Source organism: Etheostoma cragini, chromosome 12, assembly GCF_013103735.1.
Source record: "Etheostoma cragini isolate CJK2018 chromosome 12, CSU_Ecrag_1.0, whole genome shotgun sequence".
In the NCBI taxonomy this organism is placed as follows: Eukaryota; Metazoa; Chordata; class Actinopteri; order Perciformes; family Percidae; genus Etheostoma; species Etheostoma cragini.
In genome coordinates, this window is record NC_048418.1 from 8,362,991 (window position 1) to 8,378,327 (window position 15,337).

Genomic DNA, 15,337 nt, shown 5'->3' on the forward strand with positions numbered 1-15,337 from the left:
AAATACAAGCTACTGCTGAAAAGCATGGCATTGCCTCCTTACCTTTAAACATTTGATTTGCAGTTTGTTTTGCCAAACCCAATTTGTTAATACATTTTGCTTGTGCAGACGTTTTACTAATACTTAATTCCAAAACTATGAGACACATCTTTTTAAAACTACAACCCCCCTTGTAGAAAGTCAAAACATAGACACCCGCTCTATTCAGCACTAATATAAAATATTTAAGTGGGAAACAGCTGCATGTTGTTAACAAGAGAGAACCTAGCGACATCTTTTTTAAGTGCTGCGTTTTAGTGAAAAGTCATTATCTTATCACTCAGACTGATAAGAGTCAAGAATTTGCCTACAAGGCAGTGTGGGATCAATGTGGAATTTTAAAACGGTTCTAGACATAGTAAGTTACATATAGACTCAAACACCACAGAAGTCAGATTCATATTGAAACATATCAGCTTGTCAGGAACCAATTTTTATTAATATCATTAATGTGTCATCAGCATCATCAATGAAATGAGTTAGTCTGTTTAAAGCAGAATCAAGTGTGCATTCATTGCCCTTCTTTTCTTGAACACGTCAGTTCCACAAAGCGAAGAAGAAAAAGGAAGGTGGGGGAGAAGGGTCAAAGAGGGCAGGGACTGCAGTGAAGGAGGAAACGCAGGGAAAACGACGTCTGGCGGAGCAGGAATCTCCCCCTTCACTGGGATATGATTGGTTTTTCCCTTGTGCAAGAATGACAACAAAAAAATCAAAACAAAAGAAATTCAAAATGGTGCTCTAAAAACAAAGATGAGAGAGAGAGGGGGATTGCTTGCTGGGATGTTGTGTTGTTGTTGTTGTTTTTTTGTTCCATAAAGCCACGTTAGGATTTGATGCAGTCGTCGTCGTCGTCAGAGGTCTGGCTGCTGCTACTGGTTTCGGACTCGGAGCCCTCCTCGACGTTCGCCTCCGCTACACTCCTCCAGGGGGTGAAGTGGAGGGTCACACCCCGCGCCCTCGGGAGAGCCCCATTCCTCTGCATGCCGTTCCTCTTCAGCTGGTCAAAGGACACAGACAACCGTGTGTCACTAATATTAAATTAAATTACCAAAACGGACACTAGCTGCTTCACTAGCTGTTTCACTGAGTGCTCACCTGTTCAGTTTTAGTCTGGAACTCTCGCAGCTCGTCCTCTGTCAGAGGCAGAAAGTTGTCATCATTTTCTGGGTACTCCTGCCATCCCATGGCCTTCAGCAACCTACAAAAGGATGGACATTTTCTGCTCAGTTGTGTGAGAGAGAGAGTGTGTGTGTGTGTTTGTGTGTGTGAGAGCGAGTGAGTGAGTGAGACGAACAAGGCTGTCAGCGGTGTCCTACCTGTGCTCTGCCTCCAGGGAGCTGGACAGGTGGTCGGTGTCCGAGTCACTGAGGGAGTAGGACAGACCATTCTCGTGGCAGACTTCCTCGCTGTAGGCTTTGGGCTCTGGGGTGCTGCTTTCACCCTGAGAATATTCACACAGCAGGACAACACACTTCAAAAGAAATTCTGACAGTCGAAAGTGAAGCAAACTGATTAAACAAAGACAACATTTCTTTTAGAATTTTTAGCACTTAACTTTTCAGAATTTCCTGTACCTTTTCTTCTTTATATGCAGACAAAAACAAGTGTTGACTCTCGACTGGGACATTACAAAATTCAACAAAGGACTTGTACTTGCAAACCATTAATAGGTCACAATTTGACAGTCCACTCCACACAATGGAGAATCTTTTTATCTCTGTCACTACCTGTAACCTTTGAAAATTAGGCTAAACTGCTGCCTACCTCTCCTGATGTCCCGGGGCTGCTGCTCGTCAGCTCTCCGGTGCCCTCGTCCTTCAGAGCTCGCAGGAACTCACTCTTACGGTCCGGACCACGGCGCATCAGCTTCAGCCTCGACGGGGCAATGTCTATGGGAGGAGTCGTGCTGGAAGGGTGCTGTAGGTGTGACGGTGCCACAGGAAGGAGAGGAGTGTGGCAGAAGAAGCAGCCGTAAAAAATAAATAAAAAAGGAGGTAACAATTATTTTTTCCAACAGAGACGCCAATTTATCAGCTATAACATCTATTTGGCCAGTAACATTTTACAATTAGGAAACCGAGCTGAATGTATGCAGTTATAAAAGAAATATTGGATCAAAGCAAGTATTTGCAGACATGCCTTTTAGAGTTACTTTGATGTTTTTAAATCATTAGTTTTTACTGTACATACACTGCTGCATAACGAAATGTCATGTGCACATGTGAGTAAGCATGTCAGTCTCAAACCACACCAACACTTAATTACTATGTTTAGATAAAACCTGTGATTTACTCACACAGTCACGCGTGCAGCCATATGAGCTCAACACAGACAGCTACGCTGGAAGTGCATCATGTTGGGTATGGAAAATCCCCAAATATTGTAACATGAAGTTACTTATTCGTCTTTTCCCTACTGTCCTCACCTCTTTCGGCGTGTTGTGCTGTGGTGCACTGACTGGGGTGCTGGGCTTGGCTGCAGAGACGGGACTGGTGAAGACTGAATCTCGGCCTGGCATGTGAAGGCCAGATTTCGTGATCTCTCTACCACCGGATTTCCACTGGGTGCTCTGGGAAGGAGGACATTCAATGAGTCTCAGTCACAAAAACAGAGACTGCCTCCATCAGAGCAGAGCACCTAAATAACTGGTATTGTTGAAATGATTTGACACATCCTACTTTGGTGGGGGCCACAGCAGGCTTTGGGACCAGGTTCTTGTAGATGCTGGAGCCTGCAATGGGGGCTTTGTTTCCGTTGGTGGACAAGTTGCCAGCAGTGGCAAACCCTGCAGAGAAGGCTGTGCTGGGGTCCTCCTTGGAAACCTTCTTGATAACCAGCATTTTGGACACCATCTGTTTGCCATTAGGGGGGTTTTCTGGAAAAGAATCAGTGATAAAACGTTACAATGTTGAAAATGAGAAACAGAGCTTCTTCAAGAATTGAAATCCAATGTGGACTGGGAGCTCATACCCCACACTCCAGCATGGGGAGCCACTGCTCGCATCTGAGTCCCAGGCTTTCCAGTTGTTTCAGGGTTGAGGGAAGGCTAGAAAGATAAAACATCTGCATTACATACCTTAGCATTAGGGCTCCGCGATATGAGGAAATTACCTAATTGCGATCATTTTGACTGATACTGAGACACAATATTGGAGGGAATGTCCACTTTTGTATCATTCTAATTTTCATTGTAAAATTTTTAAATCTAAAAAAAATGAAAATATTTTTAGTGTGATTTTTACTTTTATCTGTACAAAATAAAGATTTTTTTCTGAAGTCAAATTTGTAGGCTGGGACATTACCACAGCACCACATTACTTCATTCAGAATGGTGTGACACATATTTTGCTTGTAACAAAAAATTGGATTTGGATATTGCAGTCCTCTATATTTCAATTTGGATAAAATTGCAATTACTTGAGCAGCCCTAAGTAGCATTGAAATGTTGTATTTTCAAGAATTTGAGCATGTTGTTGCTGACGGAATTAACCCTGATGGGTCAGTGGAGGGAAACTCTGGTGATGCATAATACTCATAATATTTACATTTGGTATCAGAAGGTAAATATGGGAAGAAAAACGGAAAATGAAAAGGTTTCCGGCAATAGATTTAAGGTCAGGCGCAGTGTGAACAATAACAATCTTAAAATACAGTCTAGCACCAGAGCTGACTGATTAATTTGGGTCAATTATGAAATCACGGTGTTTAACACAATAAGTCAGTGACTTTTAGAAAGATGTTGCAATTATTCACTTGCAAAATAATCGTTTTCTTGATTACTCCATTTTTGTGATCATTAGGAGCCAAAATCGTAATCACAATTAAAATAACGGATAATTGCACAGCCCTACTTTGTCATAAAGAGCCATGTAAAGCTCAGTAGCATGTTTAGGAAGACCCAGTGAATCTACTCACAAAGTCCTCTTCCACGAACTTCAGTTTATCGTCCTTGCCATCTTTGCGTTCCTCTTTGGGGAACTTGTCCTGGTACGAGGGGCCTTTGCGGGGATGAAAGTTACCATTGCGCTGCCGGTGCCCCGTCTGCCTGTCCCTGTCGACTCCTACCCGTTTGGGGTGGCGTCCCTGGTGGTGGTGGCCGTCCTGGGCACCCCGCGGCGCTCCATGCCAGCTGGGTGTTTCCTTCCAACAGGAGCCCCCTGCCAGCCCGCCATGCCCTCCTTTGGCCACCCCCGAGTCCACAGAGTCATGCCTCAGAAGTAGAGAGGGCTGCTGCCATCCATCACCTCGAGAGAAAATATTTATATAAATATATAATATAAACATAGTGTATATAACAATCATTATGCTTTACAAATATTTGGAAACCAAGGCTGATTTGTGGCTTTGACAGATAGAGCAGTAAGGTTTCCCATTATGAAATAACATCTTTGATGGCACAGCCCATGGCACTGAAAACAACTAGGCAACATCACACCTACACCTACAATTGCTTCCTCTGAAGGACCAAAAGCACCTACATGATACAGAAACCACTGAGTGAAGGGATCAGGAATGCACACTTCACAGCCAATATCCTAAAATGAAATTAGACTAGCTGTTATGTCCAAATTACTAGAAGAGACATGTCAGATTTATTTCAACATGTCTGAAAGGCACAGCACACCAAAATCAAGTAGACGCACATAGAGCTGCCTTTCTGCTTTCCAAGCTGAGGGCAGCGCAAAACGTGAGTCAAGACAAAGTGAAGGACAACGGTGGGACAGCCCTGGGACTGTGGGAGGAACGGGCATAGAACCTGTCAGACAGGAAGCTTAACTGACTCAAGGTTACTGCTTGGACACAGGATTGAAATTTCCCATTGAACTTGAATGCGTCCTGGTGGTACAACTGATCCCCACAACAGTATCCTTCATCCAGAACAACGCTGCAGAAACTGAGACCAAAACATAACTGAATGGAACTGCGAGATTTCTCCAAAACACAGCTGCTCGGTGGCTCATCAGCATCAATTTCACAAAGGACTAGATGAGCAACAATGAATTGCCATTTTAAAATTGGTACCATATGTTTTTAGTTCAACCGCATGCTTACACATCAGCAGAGCACTGTCTCAGTGGAGTGTACAGTGTAGACACTGATCTGTATATTGATGAAACCAAAGTAACGTACATAATCTAGAAAGCATGGACAGATGGTTTGACAAAAACGGGGACAGGACTCCACCGCCACCTGTCTGCTGCCTGAAACACCTCTGTCTTCTCAGCAGGTGGCCTCAATGGTGTCCTCTTTCAGTAAAGGTTTGCCGCTTCATCACATAATGAAAGTCCGGCAGAATTCTTTTACAAATTTGGCATAAGTGATTTAATGTTTGAAACGTACCCTGCCTAAAGCCTTATAAAAAAGGGTATACACCATTCAATTAGTCTCCATTAATACTCCTGTCATTGTGTTAACCCCTAACCATGACCAGCTTTGATAACATGAACTTGAATGTTCAACTTAAAAACTACCACCTCAGAAGGTGGTAGTTTTTTTATTTTTATTCTAACCAGATGGTGAAAAGGTTTAAGTGCATTGGTCTCTTCAAGACGCACGTGTAACCTTTACTTCGTAATAACATGAGTAAACTGTCTGATTAACTTTGCTAATTTCAGTGTACCTTAAGGACTGAAAAACAACAGTTTTTCTCCGGCTCATTAAAGCATACTTGATTTATCTACACATACGATCATACGAGCCCCTACACACCCGTAGCCCACTGTTGTAGGTTATCTGATTAGACCTCTTGACAAGAGTCCACAGGCGCCTACATCCATGTAAAATATTTGAAGTGCAAGACAAAAAAAAAAAGACTTAATTGTAAGGTACAGAGGAGATCTGAGGAAGATCTTATAGATCAAAACATTTATGTAAAACACAAATAAATGATTCATTTGGAGCCTAGTCTAGCATTGCCAGCTTCCTCCACAGTGCTGCGGAGGAGGGTCTGGCTAGTCCACACAGCATTCCGGCATGGGAGAAAACGTGCTCTGGTTTATTGGCATGTCTTCAAACCAATCACAATTGTCGGAACCTCTGCAAAATAGCCTCAGGAACAAACTTGTTTTGGTGGAACATGTGTTCGTGCAAAGGTTGTTTTAGTCATGCAACAGAAAACTCAGACTGGACAGAGAGTCTAGAGTCTAGAGCTGTCTCGATTTACCCCGCCGAGATCTGAGGAGCAGTTAACCATAGTCCTCAAATCGACAGGGGTTTAAAATGCCAACACAAAGAAAGCGGAAGGTAACCGCAATCCAGCCGAAATGAAAGACATCAGGCAGAATTTCCAGCACCTGAGCTATCCCGGACGTGGACAGTTGTGGATATAGACTAGGCCTGGCTACACACATCTATTCTGCAAGAGGGAAACCTTTCAAGGTCAAGGTAACTTTATCTTCCCCAAGGGGCAATTGTTTGTACAGCCAGCAGACAGACATAAGGACAAGACACACAACAATACAGCAAAACATGAAATTCCACAGTACCTAAAACAAAAGAGTGAATAAAATACATTTTAAAAATAGGTCTCTTTTTGCTCTGGCACTGGTTTGCATTTCTTTAAACCAATCACACCCGTTCTGGGAAGCACCAAACACCTGATGCAGCAGCAGTGCCCTTGCAAAATACACAGCAGAGATGGTGGAAGGTGAGGGACATCCCTGATACAAGGCTTTATCCCAGCACTGTTCACCCGTTGAGCCTTACTATTTGGAGCCTAACAGTGTGTAGACCTTTTTTGTGCCCTGTTATTAGACCTCTTCTCAGGACTGTGTTCATATGCTAGAACCAGCACTACAGTGTTAAAAGATTCAGTTACTGAACTCTGTTATGGTTTTATTCATTTTGTTCATATTCTCAGTTGCTCTCCCCTTACGTAACAACAATGACAGGGTTTACAGGGTACAGTTCTTAACGGTTACCTGCTGGAGCACGCAGGGAGCCGTTGTTAAAGAAGCCATCAGAGGAGTTGTGGCGACGGCGGCTTACAGCAGCTCTGCTGTCTCTGTGGTGGTGGGGCTCACCTTGTTTCTCAAGGTTGGCAGCAGGGGACTGGATGAGGACAGAAATGGGAAAAGGTAAGATAAAGTGGACTCTACAGTGAGATGGACAATGAATCACACATGTCTCTTCCAGGATAAAATACATAAACCTTAGACCATTTTTCAGTGCTGGCTAATAGCTGAAGACCTATGACGTTGAGGCAAAGTCGTGTCAGCAGGACAGTGACTGTGGACTTGTTTCGCTGTCTTGACTCTTGTTTCCCCAGACTTGCCATTTGGCTGGGAAACTTCCAGACTCACAGATACACTGAGCTCCGGACAGGAGAGAAACATTGACAAACTTAGATGGAAAGTGAGACCGCTCTACACTTTACTTTTACTTTCAAGAGGCTCTATTTTACGATGAGTATTTGTTTCCTGTCATACAATATTTAATCTAAGTTACAGCTTTGTTCCAGACCCTCAACTTCCAGCCCAAATTATGCCCGTCAATTAAAATAACTCTAGCGTTGCTTCTGTGAATTGCTGTTTATCCTGTTGGGAGTCAGTCAGGGCATTTGTGGGTAAGAATAAAGGGTGTGGTAAATCGGACAGTCTGGGACAACATGACCATAGGCCAACAGGTGAGTAAACAGTCTAATCAATGCTTATGATTTCTGGTTTTATTTGTGATCCTCCGCTGAACTACAGCATGCCGGCCAAAAAGCCAGCAATTTGTCCAAAAAGTTGTTTTTAAGCCACTGCAGATTTATTAATGTTTGTATGCAAAAATATAAATATATATATATATATATATATATATATCTCAAAACCCCATCCATGAAATCCTCCACCTGTACGTTAACTTGTTGATTTATGTAGACTAAATGTTTTACTTTCTTCCATCATCAGTCTTTTATATGAAGGTAGGATGATATGAATGTTTCCTTTTTACTATACGTAACCCTCACGCCACCTCAAAACCGACTGATCATTTTGATCGCTGGTTACATGATTGGCCACTGCAGCGTGACGTTGGGTTGCGTCTCTCCAGAAGTTGAGTCAGTCTCAACTTTTCTCCACACCGTCTGACGACCGACGCAGGCGGTGTGAACGCAGGTTCAGGTGTACAGATGCACGTTCACATCAGGTGTTATAGCAGTAACTCTGACAGTTATCATTTTAAACTGTCTCTAGTACCATTTTTCCCCATGTCTAGCACAAACTTAAATACACTCAGTGTACACACAAACCTTGACAGGCTGTGGCGTGGAGAAGTTAAGCCAGGCAGGGACAAAGTCATGCTGCGCCATTTAGGTCCAGTGTTTCCGGTCAGTGGATCGAGGCATCAAACCTCATGGCCAGGATCTAACAAAAGAAATGGCACAACAGGAATTACATCTTTTCAAAAATTCCAATTCAACTTTTTCAAGCCCAGAAACATGGATCAAATTCCTTTTTACACCAACATGAATCTTTGGATTTTATGTAATTTCCTTAAAGTCTCCCTCAAGAGCCAAACAAGAGTCCTGTTCTTAGCAGAAAACCACAAAGCTCAACTTGCTGCAGCTGTACCTGTGAAGCAGACAGTTTGGATGGAAAAATATATTGTGCTGCATATACAAGTATTATTTTACAATGTGTGTATGTGCTAAGTGTAAAACTCGTCAGGCTTAAGTGTGCTCAACTTTCTAATTATACTGTCAAAACACCGGCTACCAACAAAGTGTTGACAAATGACTTGTAAAAGGACCACACTAAAGCAATTAACTTCATAGATATGAAGTCCATGCACGTTTGCAGTAACCAAGTCAGTCAGGTGAAACGTTATCATTACCCCAGAGTCTGTGGCTCTGAAGTCCTCTGCCTCCTCTCTCGGTCCGGCTGGGCTCGGTTCTTCAGGCCTGTTGGCACTGATCACGGAGTGTGTGCACTGACAGATGAGGAGCAGCACACCAACAACCCTCTCTCCACCTCCTCCAGGAAAGCGCAGCCCCTTTCCCCAAAGGCCGATCGCTTCGTCCAGGGTGAAACACTGGGAGATGGGTCAAAAGGTCGCAGGAATGATCTTGAACGGCGATCCGGAGAACTGGCGAGGCAGGAAGTAGATTTTGAAGCAGAAGTACAGAGGCCTATGAAGGACCAATTCTCCTTCTTGAACTGGATTCCCAAAAAGGCTCTTTTGCAGGTCACGTCGCTAATGAATTGCAAGTGCTACGGTTTCCAGTCCAGGTAATCGCCTAGACAGACTTGATCCTTCACCAATTCCTTTGTGCCATTTGCTCTTATTGTCAGGAGTAAGACTCAATACCTGATTGGACTTTATACTGAATGGCAAAATGAATTGATCCAACAAACATGGACAGCAGATTGTGTAGCAGTTCCACTTTGACACCAGATGAGGGAAGACAGATAGGTGTTGTCCTGCCACACTGCGTGCCAGTATGTTTTTCTGTCGACTCACCTTTTACCGAATCATTTTAAGTTCTGCTTAAACGCATGCAGAAAAGAAAGAGGTTGAGGGACAGTCTTTTATTGGCAATGGAGGTCACTGAGAACTACGGCTCACCTCATTAAACTGATGAAAAAGACTGAGTTTGAAGAAAGATAATGCTCAAAAAGGTTCAAAGTCACATGACAATGAAGGAAGTAAAACCCAATGTTACATTGCCTTCATTTTCAGTTTTGGTTAGTGAAATAGAGATGCTGCTGCATGATGCATTATAATGCCGTTTTTAGCTTTATATGTTTTAATATCACATTTGTAAGATGCCCATTTAATTATCTGTGGCTTTTTAATTAAAGCACATAGAGGGTATGGCTCTGATTTCATAGATATGCAAGCTCAAAAGCTAAACAAAAATCTTCCACAAGTCAAAAGGTCTTCGCTCCATGAGATACACAAGAGTCCTTTGATAACGATCAAACTTGTCCGTAAGAAATCCGTAAGACAGCTCAATCAACTTCTTTCTTCTCAGTTGTAAAATAGCATGCGTCCAAAATTTGTCAAGACGGTCTTTCCTTCCCTTCTTTAATGAAGTTTCAGCAGTGCAGTTTTCTTGCTGAGGGTTCACTGGTATCTGCAGAGGAACACACGGGAATTGCATTAAACAGAAACAGCCTCAGATTAAGAAAAAGCTTCAGTTTCACAAATGCTTACATTCAGTGTCTAGTTTATTTGGTACGCCTATCTTAAATAGAAAAAAATTAATACACAAGTTCTGCTAAAAAAGTCCTACCTATACGAAACTTGAGCATTCAGTTTTTTTGAAACTGTTTAAGAGAGGTGTTGTTTCGACTGTATGCTTATTATCGGAAGCTGTGTTGGTGGTGCTGTGGAATTTTATTGTAAAGTGTTTCCAATTTTTTAGTAAACCCTTATTGATAGAAACGGGGTGGACAAATCACAGCTCAAAATATATTTATAAAAAAATAAATCACCTCCAGTAAAACGTCACATAATGTAACAGCACCACAAACTACAGCTGCCAAAATAACCATAAAGTTAAATCAATCCCTATCGGTCACACAGATTGCAGAGCTATTGTATTAGACTTGATTTACCTACTAAACTGGCAACTGAGAATGCAGAGAAATTAAACTTGAGACAACATCTCCCTTAATACCTTTATACCTGTGCTAATGCGGATAGCAAAGGGTTATGTGAGACATTATGAAAGATGCTCATCCTTCACTGCATGCCATTATTAAACCCCAAAATAGCTTACGATTCAAGAGACAACCAAAGGCTCAAAAGAAAACTGCTTTTGACAATTCAAATACATTTTGAGAAGTATGAGAGAAAAGGAATTATTCAGTTTTCTCAGAACCATTCCATGCTGAAAAGCTGACTCTTTCTTAAAACGGTGTCGGCTTTGGTATATGAAATATTTATAACAGTGTAAAAATAACTAACACGTTCTTCCTCGCTACTTCTCCAAAACACTGCTGTGCATCTAAATATGCCAGGTACCGAGTGTATGTAAAACGGAGGATTACAATCTCAAACAGCGGTTCTTCAGTCCTACACCTTGTTCAACGATGCAATAGAATACGAGGTGCATTCTATTGCATCGACGAATCCCGGTATGCACAAACTCAGAGCTACCTTGGTTAACGTATTCCCACGGAACTATTACATAACAGCTCAACATCAATGAGTTTACCACAGACTCGGGCTACAATGTTCATCACAGTCATTTAACGTTACTTCACTGTGAAACAATACTTGGACAAATGACCGCAGGACGTTAAATACCCAGTTTAACATTAGTATACACTGTGGGAAACCCACATGTCCACAAACACTGCAGCAGACCAAATCAACACACAGTAACGTTGCATGCACGTTTCACCAAGCTAACTAGCTGAGTAATGTTATGGGTTAAAGTGCTTAGAAATAAATTAAGACGCAACGCGAACGCAGTGTTAGCTAAATAGTCAATGCTAATCACTAACTGATAACGTTATTAGATCTGTCCTTACTCTGCTGCTAGCTAACTCTGATTAGTTAGCTAGCTAAGTAAGGTTAACGTTAGCGTAGCATTCGTTAGCTAATAGCTGGCGTTACCCAACCTGTTAGCTAAGTGACGATAGCTAACGAAAACTGTTAGATAGATGAAATTAATTAATATGACGAGGGGACTAAGCAAAGTAAGCATGTTTTGAATATGCTCACGGGGACTGGAATAGCCTATTTGAGCAGTCGTCACGTACATACAATAGAAGTAAACAGACCTGGCTTCGTTGGAACAACACACTTTCAAAATGGCTACCTTAGCAGCGGCAGCACACATTCATCAGCTTGCTAAGAGCTAGCGAGCTAACTTGCAGTGTTTCAAAACGATACAGTGTACCTTCCCCTAAGCGACATATGCTCTAATAAATAACGATTCAAGTATATATAGAATCTGAATACATTAAAAAGATTGCACTTTTTCGCAACGACTTACTTCTTTGCTAATGCACTATTGATGTTTGTTTGGGTTTTCGGATGGCTTACCACTGGCGCTGCACTGAGGGATTCAGCCTCAATGTTGCTACGTTCAAGATCTGTCGTGATTATGCAACCTAACGAGGGTCCGCAGTTTTTTTAAAGTTAAACGACTTAACAGTCATCATTTTTAAAATCATTTTATATATTAATATAACATATCCACGTCTGAAATTATGAAATTCTATTATTTTTGGTTATTTAAAATATCTATATCCTAGAACACGTTATTGGTAGCACGTTTACGGGGATTTTGCCATCTTGAATACAACTTAATACCTTCCCCGCCACTCACAGCCAAATCAGTCGATGTCAGAACACAGTCAGTTTGAGCAGCTTTGGTTTGAGCGAGTCAGTTTATGGGAGACAGACATTTAATCGAGCACCGATAGAAAGGCAGCCTGCAAACGACCTTTAATTTAGCTAGTTAACGTTAACTTTATAACCACTAACTCATTGTAATTGTGACTGCAGTGACAGTGGCGAACCACTGAACGAGAAACGTTTACAGGGTAACGTTTAGGTAACAGCAACGTATGTGTTTTATTGGTTGTTACAGTAGAATGGCAATGTATTGCATCAGGTTGAGAGAATGTTATGCTAGCAGGTACAACTCCGGTGTGCTTGTGCTATGGAGCGTTTTTTTAATTACTTACAAATAACGTGTCTTTTTCAGATTGAAAATGATTAGATTTGCATCTGGAAGACGCATACTTTCTTGGGTAAGACAAATAAAATTTGACTGTTCATCAGTGCAACGTGTTTGCTAATAAATACAGCAGAAGGATACTATGTGCCAGACTTCTTTAACAATAAGACGTTATGATGTTTTTGCACTTCTATGATTATTGTTCTCAGGTTCCAGTATGGAGATGGAGTCTTCAGCAGATACCAGGAGCACCAAACTACACAGCAGAAGCTCAGCTGCAGTTTTACTCTCAATCCTCCTCAGTGTTAATGCCATTCACACGAACTCCGATCAACAGGTTGTTGAGCTGGCCTGCCTCACGTCTCTGCCACAGTGATTCACGGGGCACTTCAGAGAAAAGCAACAGGAAAGAGGATTTCAGTTTGAGGGCCCTCACCCAGGCTCCCAAACCAGCTCTTTACCTCGGTTTCTCAGGGCTCATGCCTTTCCTGTCTGCACCTCTCCTGATGGCTGCCACGCAATCCTTTTACCCTGAATTGGCATATGGTCAAGTGGTCTATGGAGCCTCTATAGTCTCCTTCCTTGGAGGTGCCCGCTGGGGGTTTGCACTCCCTGCCGGCAGTCCTGCTCAGCCTGACTGGATGAACTTGGGCAACAGTGTGGTCCCTTCCCTTCTGGCCTGGCTGGCACTGCTCTGCAGGGACAATATTGCAGAGGGAGCCCTGGTGGTACTTATGGGACTGGGTCTCTCCCTTCACTATGACCTGACCCTGCTGCCTGGCTACCCCAACTGGTTTAAAGTCATGCGAACTCTCCTCACTCTGGTCGCCACCTTCTCACTGGTGGCTACCCTCACAATTAAAAAATTCTACGCTGAGAAGAATATCAAACAGATTTTTAACTGATTTTAAGAGGACAGTTTGTACTTTGAGCCAAGCCACTCAATAAAATTGTAAAATTAAATGTTGATGTGCAGACCGTCTTAGTTTGTTTCCACTGTACACCAACACATCTTTTGGGACAAAGGTGACACGTCTCAATGTGGCCTATCATTTAGAAACAACAAAAGACTTGGAAATTCAACATTTATAATTTATCAGAAAACATTTGTAGAATCACATTCTTTGCTGTGCAAAGTAGACAAGAAGTACCCCCACTGAAATGTTTGAACATGGACATTTTACATGTGCAAATTCGAGACAATGGATATACAATTGGAACTATTTGCATACCTTTCCTTTCCATTGTTATGTAACTCCACACTGATACAAGTACATAGTACAGTTCTGTTATTAACTTTGACAAGATATCCTGACTGATCTGTCTCCCCCTGCCTCTTATGACTCTATTCTGAGGAGTCTACAGTATATGATAGGGACGTGTGCATGACCTATAAAGTCATACATTAATCACAATGAGTGTTACTGGAGATTAACATTCAACGTAAATGTTCAGTGTAAATCCATGAGTGCTGAGTTTAGTGCTAGAGCTGGAGGTAAGTGATCCCATATTGTCTTGTTTGAAGATTGCAGAAAATCTTTTTTGTCAAAGTATACAGTCCACTCTTTTTTTGTGTGTGTGTGTGTGTGTAAAATCAGTGTGATGTTTACAATGGAGGGTTCTCTGGAGCCATCTTTTAAGTTATTATATTTTAAATATCTTAAATGAAGAGAGGTAATGTAGTTTTTTTTAAAACCCAGCATCCACATGTTTAAGTCTGAAAAGTGACCAATAAAATGTTATTACTGTTTAACTTTAATATTCTGCTATTTGCAAAGGAAAAACAGTACAGGATAGGAAATACTGTTACTGCGCAACGTCTTCACTCCGCTTGCAAATGTGATGAGCTCCAACATTATCCAACAGGGGTGTGCTGTTCAAGTTTATAATTATTTACAGGAATCACTTCCCATGGACCTTTGGTTCCATTATTAAATAGGCTCGAGTGGTTTAATACATCTTCCAAGTAGCAATGCACTCACCTCAAACATTAAGGGAAAATAAAAAATCCAAGAACTGTTAGCAGTGCTCCCCAAAGGAAAATAAACTCTGGTCCATCCAAAATAGAATTCCTCTGTTGTGAAAATATCCTTATCTCAAGGATAGCTTTGTCTTCAAATACATGAGAGGAAAATAAGTGTGTTTTCACTGATACTCCTTTTAAAAGAATTTCGTGAACTGAAACTAGACACAGATGAGCAATAAATGCAGTTTTGGCAGTTTTCCAGTTTTTGATCTGCTGTCATATGTTCAATAAATGTCAAATGTGGACAAATAAAAACATGTCTTATCCATGTTTAAATAACATGATCACGTGAAAGCCTACTTGAGACAGAAACATACGTTTGTGTCTCTTAAGGTGCAGCTTTCCTTCACTTTATGCCGTTTTGGGATGATTCAGGTGCCGATATGGACGCTCACAATATGAACATTTTACTGGCTATCAGAGCACGGCCAGCCCGCCGTCACAGCGGCTGGTGATCATGTTTCCAACTTCAGTCCAGGTATCCAGGTGAGGGTCATAGATTTCCACAGAGTCCACTGTCACCGGGGCAGAGAAGTCTCTACTGGCGGCCCTGCCGCCGACGGCGTACAGCAGCCCGTTAACTGCTGACACTGAAACGCCTGCACGAGCAGTAGACATTGGGGCCACCTCAACCCATTTCTCCTGTAGAA

The 15,337-nt window shown here is 42.0% G+C and overlaps 3 protein-coding genes across 7 annotated transcripts in view; 1 reads left to right on the plus strand and 2 right to left on the minus strand.

Annotated features, from left to right (window-relative positions):
• Window positions 1–435: 435 nt before the first annotated feature.
• Window positions 436–12,265, minus strand: gpbp1l1 (GC-rich promoter binding protein 1-like 1). Of its 4 annotated transcripts, none has more exons than XM_034887436.1 (12): window positions 12,022–12,265; window positions 8,857–10,099; window positions 8,273–8,387; window positions 6,960–7,089; window positions 3,955–4,283; window positions 3,010–3,085; window positions 2,718–2,914; window positions 2,465–2,608; window positions 1,804–1,956; window positions 1,356–1,480; window positions 1,135–1,237; window positions 436–1,036 (listed from the first exon to the last, which is right to left on the minus strand). In XM_034887436.1, the coding sequence occupies exons 3-12, from the start codon at window positions 8,330–8,332 to the stop codon at window positions 863–865; spliced, it is 1,491 nt and encodes a 496-aa protein (XP_034743327.1). In that variant the 5' UTR covers window positions 8,333–8,387; window positions 8,857–10,099; window positions 12,022–12,265; the 3' UTR covers window positions 436–862. The 4 variants fall into 4 exon arrangements, with proteins under 4 accessions (XP_034743327.1, XP_034743326.1, XP_034743328.1 ...); XM_034887435.1 differs by having other exon boundaries at window positions 11,972–12,078; XM_034887437.1 differs by having other exon boundaries at window positions 11,757–12,023.
• Window positions 12,266–12,330: 65 nt separating this feature from the next.
• On the plus strand, window positions 12,331–13,626 carry LOC117954005 (transmembrane protein 69-like). Of its 2 annotated transcripts, none has more exons than XM_034887454.1 (3): window positions 12,331–12,535; window positions 12,689–12,734; window positions 12,871–13,626. In XM_034887454.1, the coding sequence occupies exons 2-3, from the start codon at window positions 12,696–12,698 to the stop codon at window positions 13,564–13,566; spliced, it is 735 nt and encodes a 244-aa protein (XP_034743345.1). In that variant the 5' UTR covers window positions 12,331–12,535; window positions 12,689–12,695; the 3' UTR covers window positions 13,567–13,626. The 2 variants fall into 2 exon arrangements, with proteins under 2 accessions (XP_034743345.1, XP_034743346.1); XM_034887455.1 differs by having other exon boundaries at window positions 12,331–12,524.
• Window positions 13,627–13,739: 113 nt separating this feature from the next.
• ipp (intracisternal A particle-promoted polypeptide) overlaps window positions 13,740–15,337 on the minus strand; it is a 5,255-nt gene continuing 3,657 nt past the window's right edge. The window contains exon 10 of the mRNA XM_034887427.1: window positions 13,740–15,329. Coding sequence (XP_034743318.1) covers window positions 15,105–15,329 — 225 coding nt within the window. The 3' untranslated portion in view covers window positions 13,740–15,104. The remainder of the gene's footprint in view (window positions 15,330–15,337) is intronic.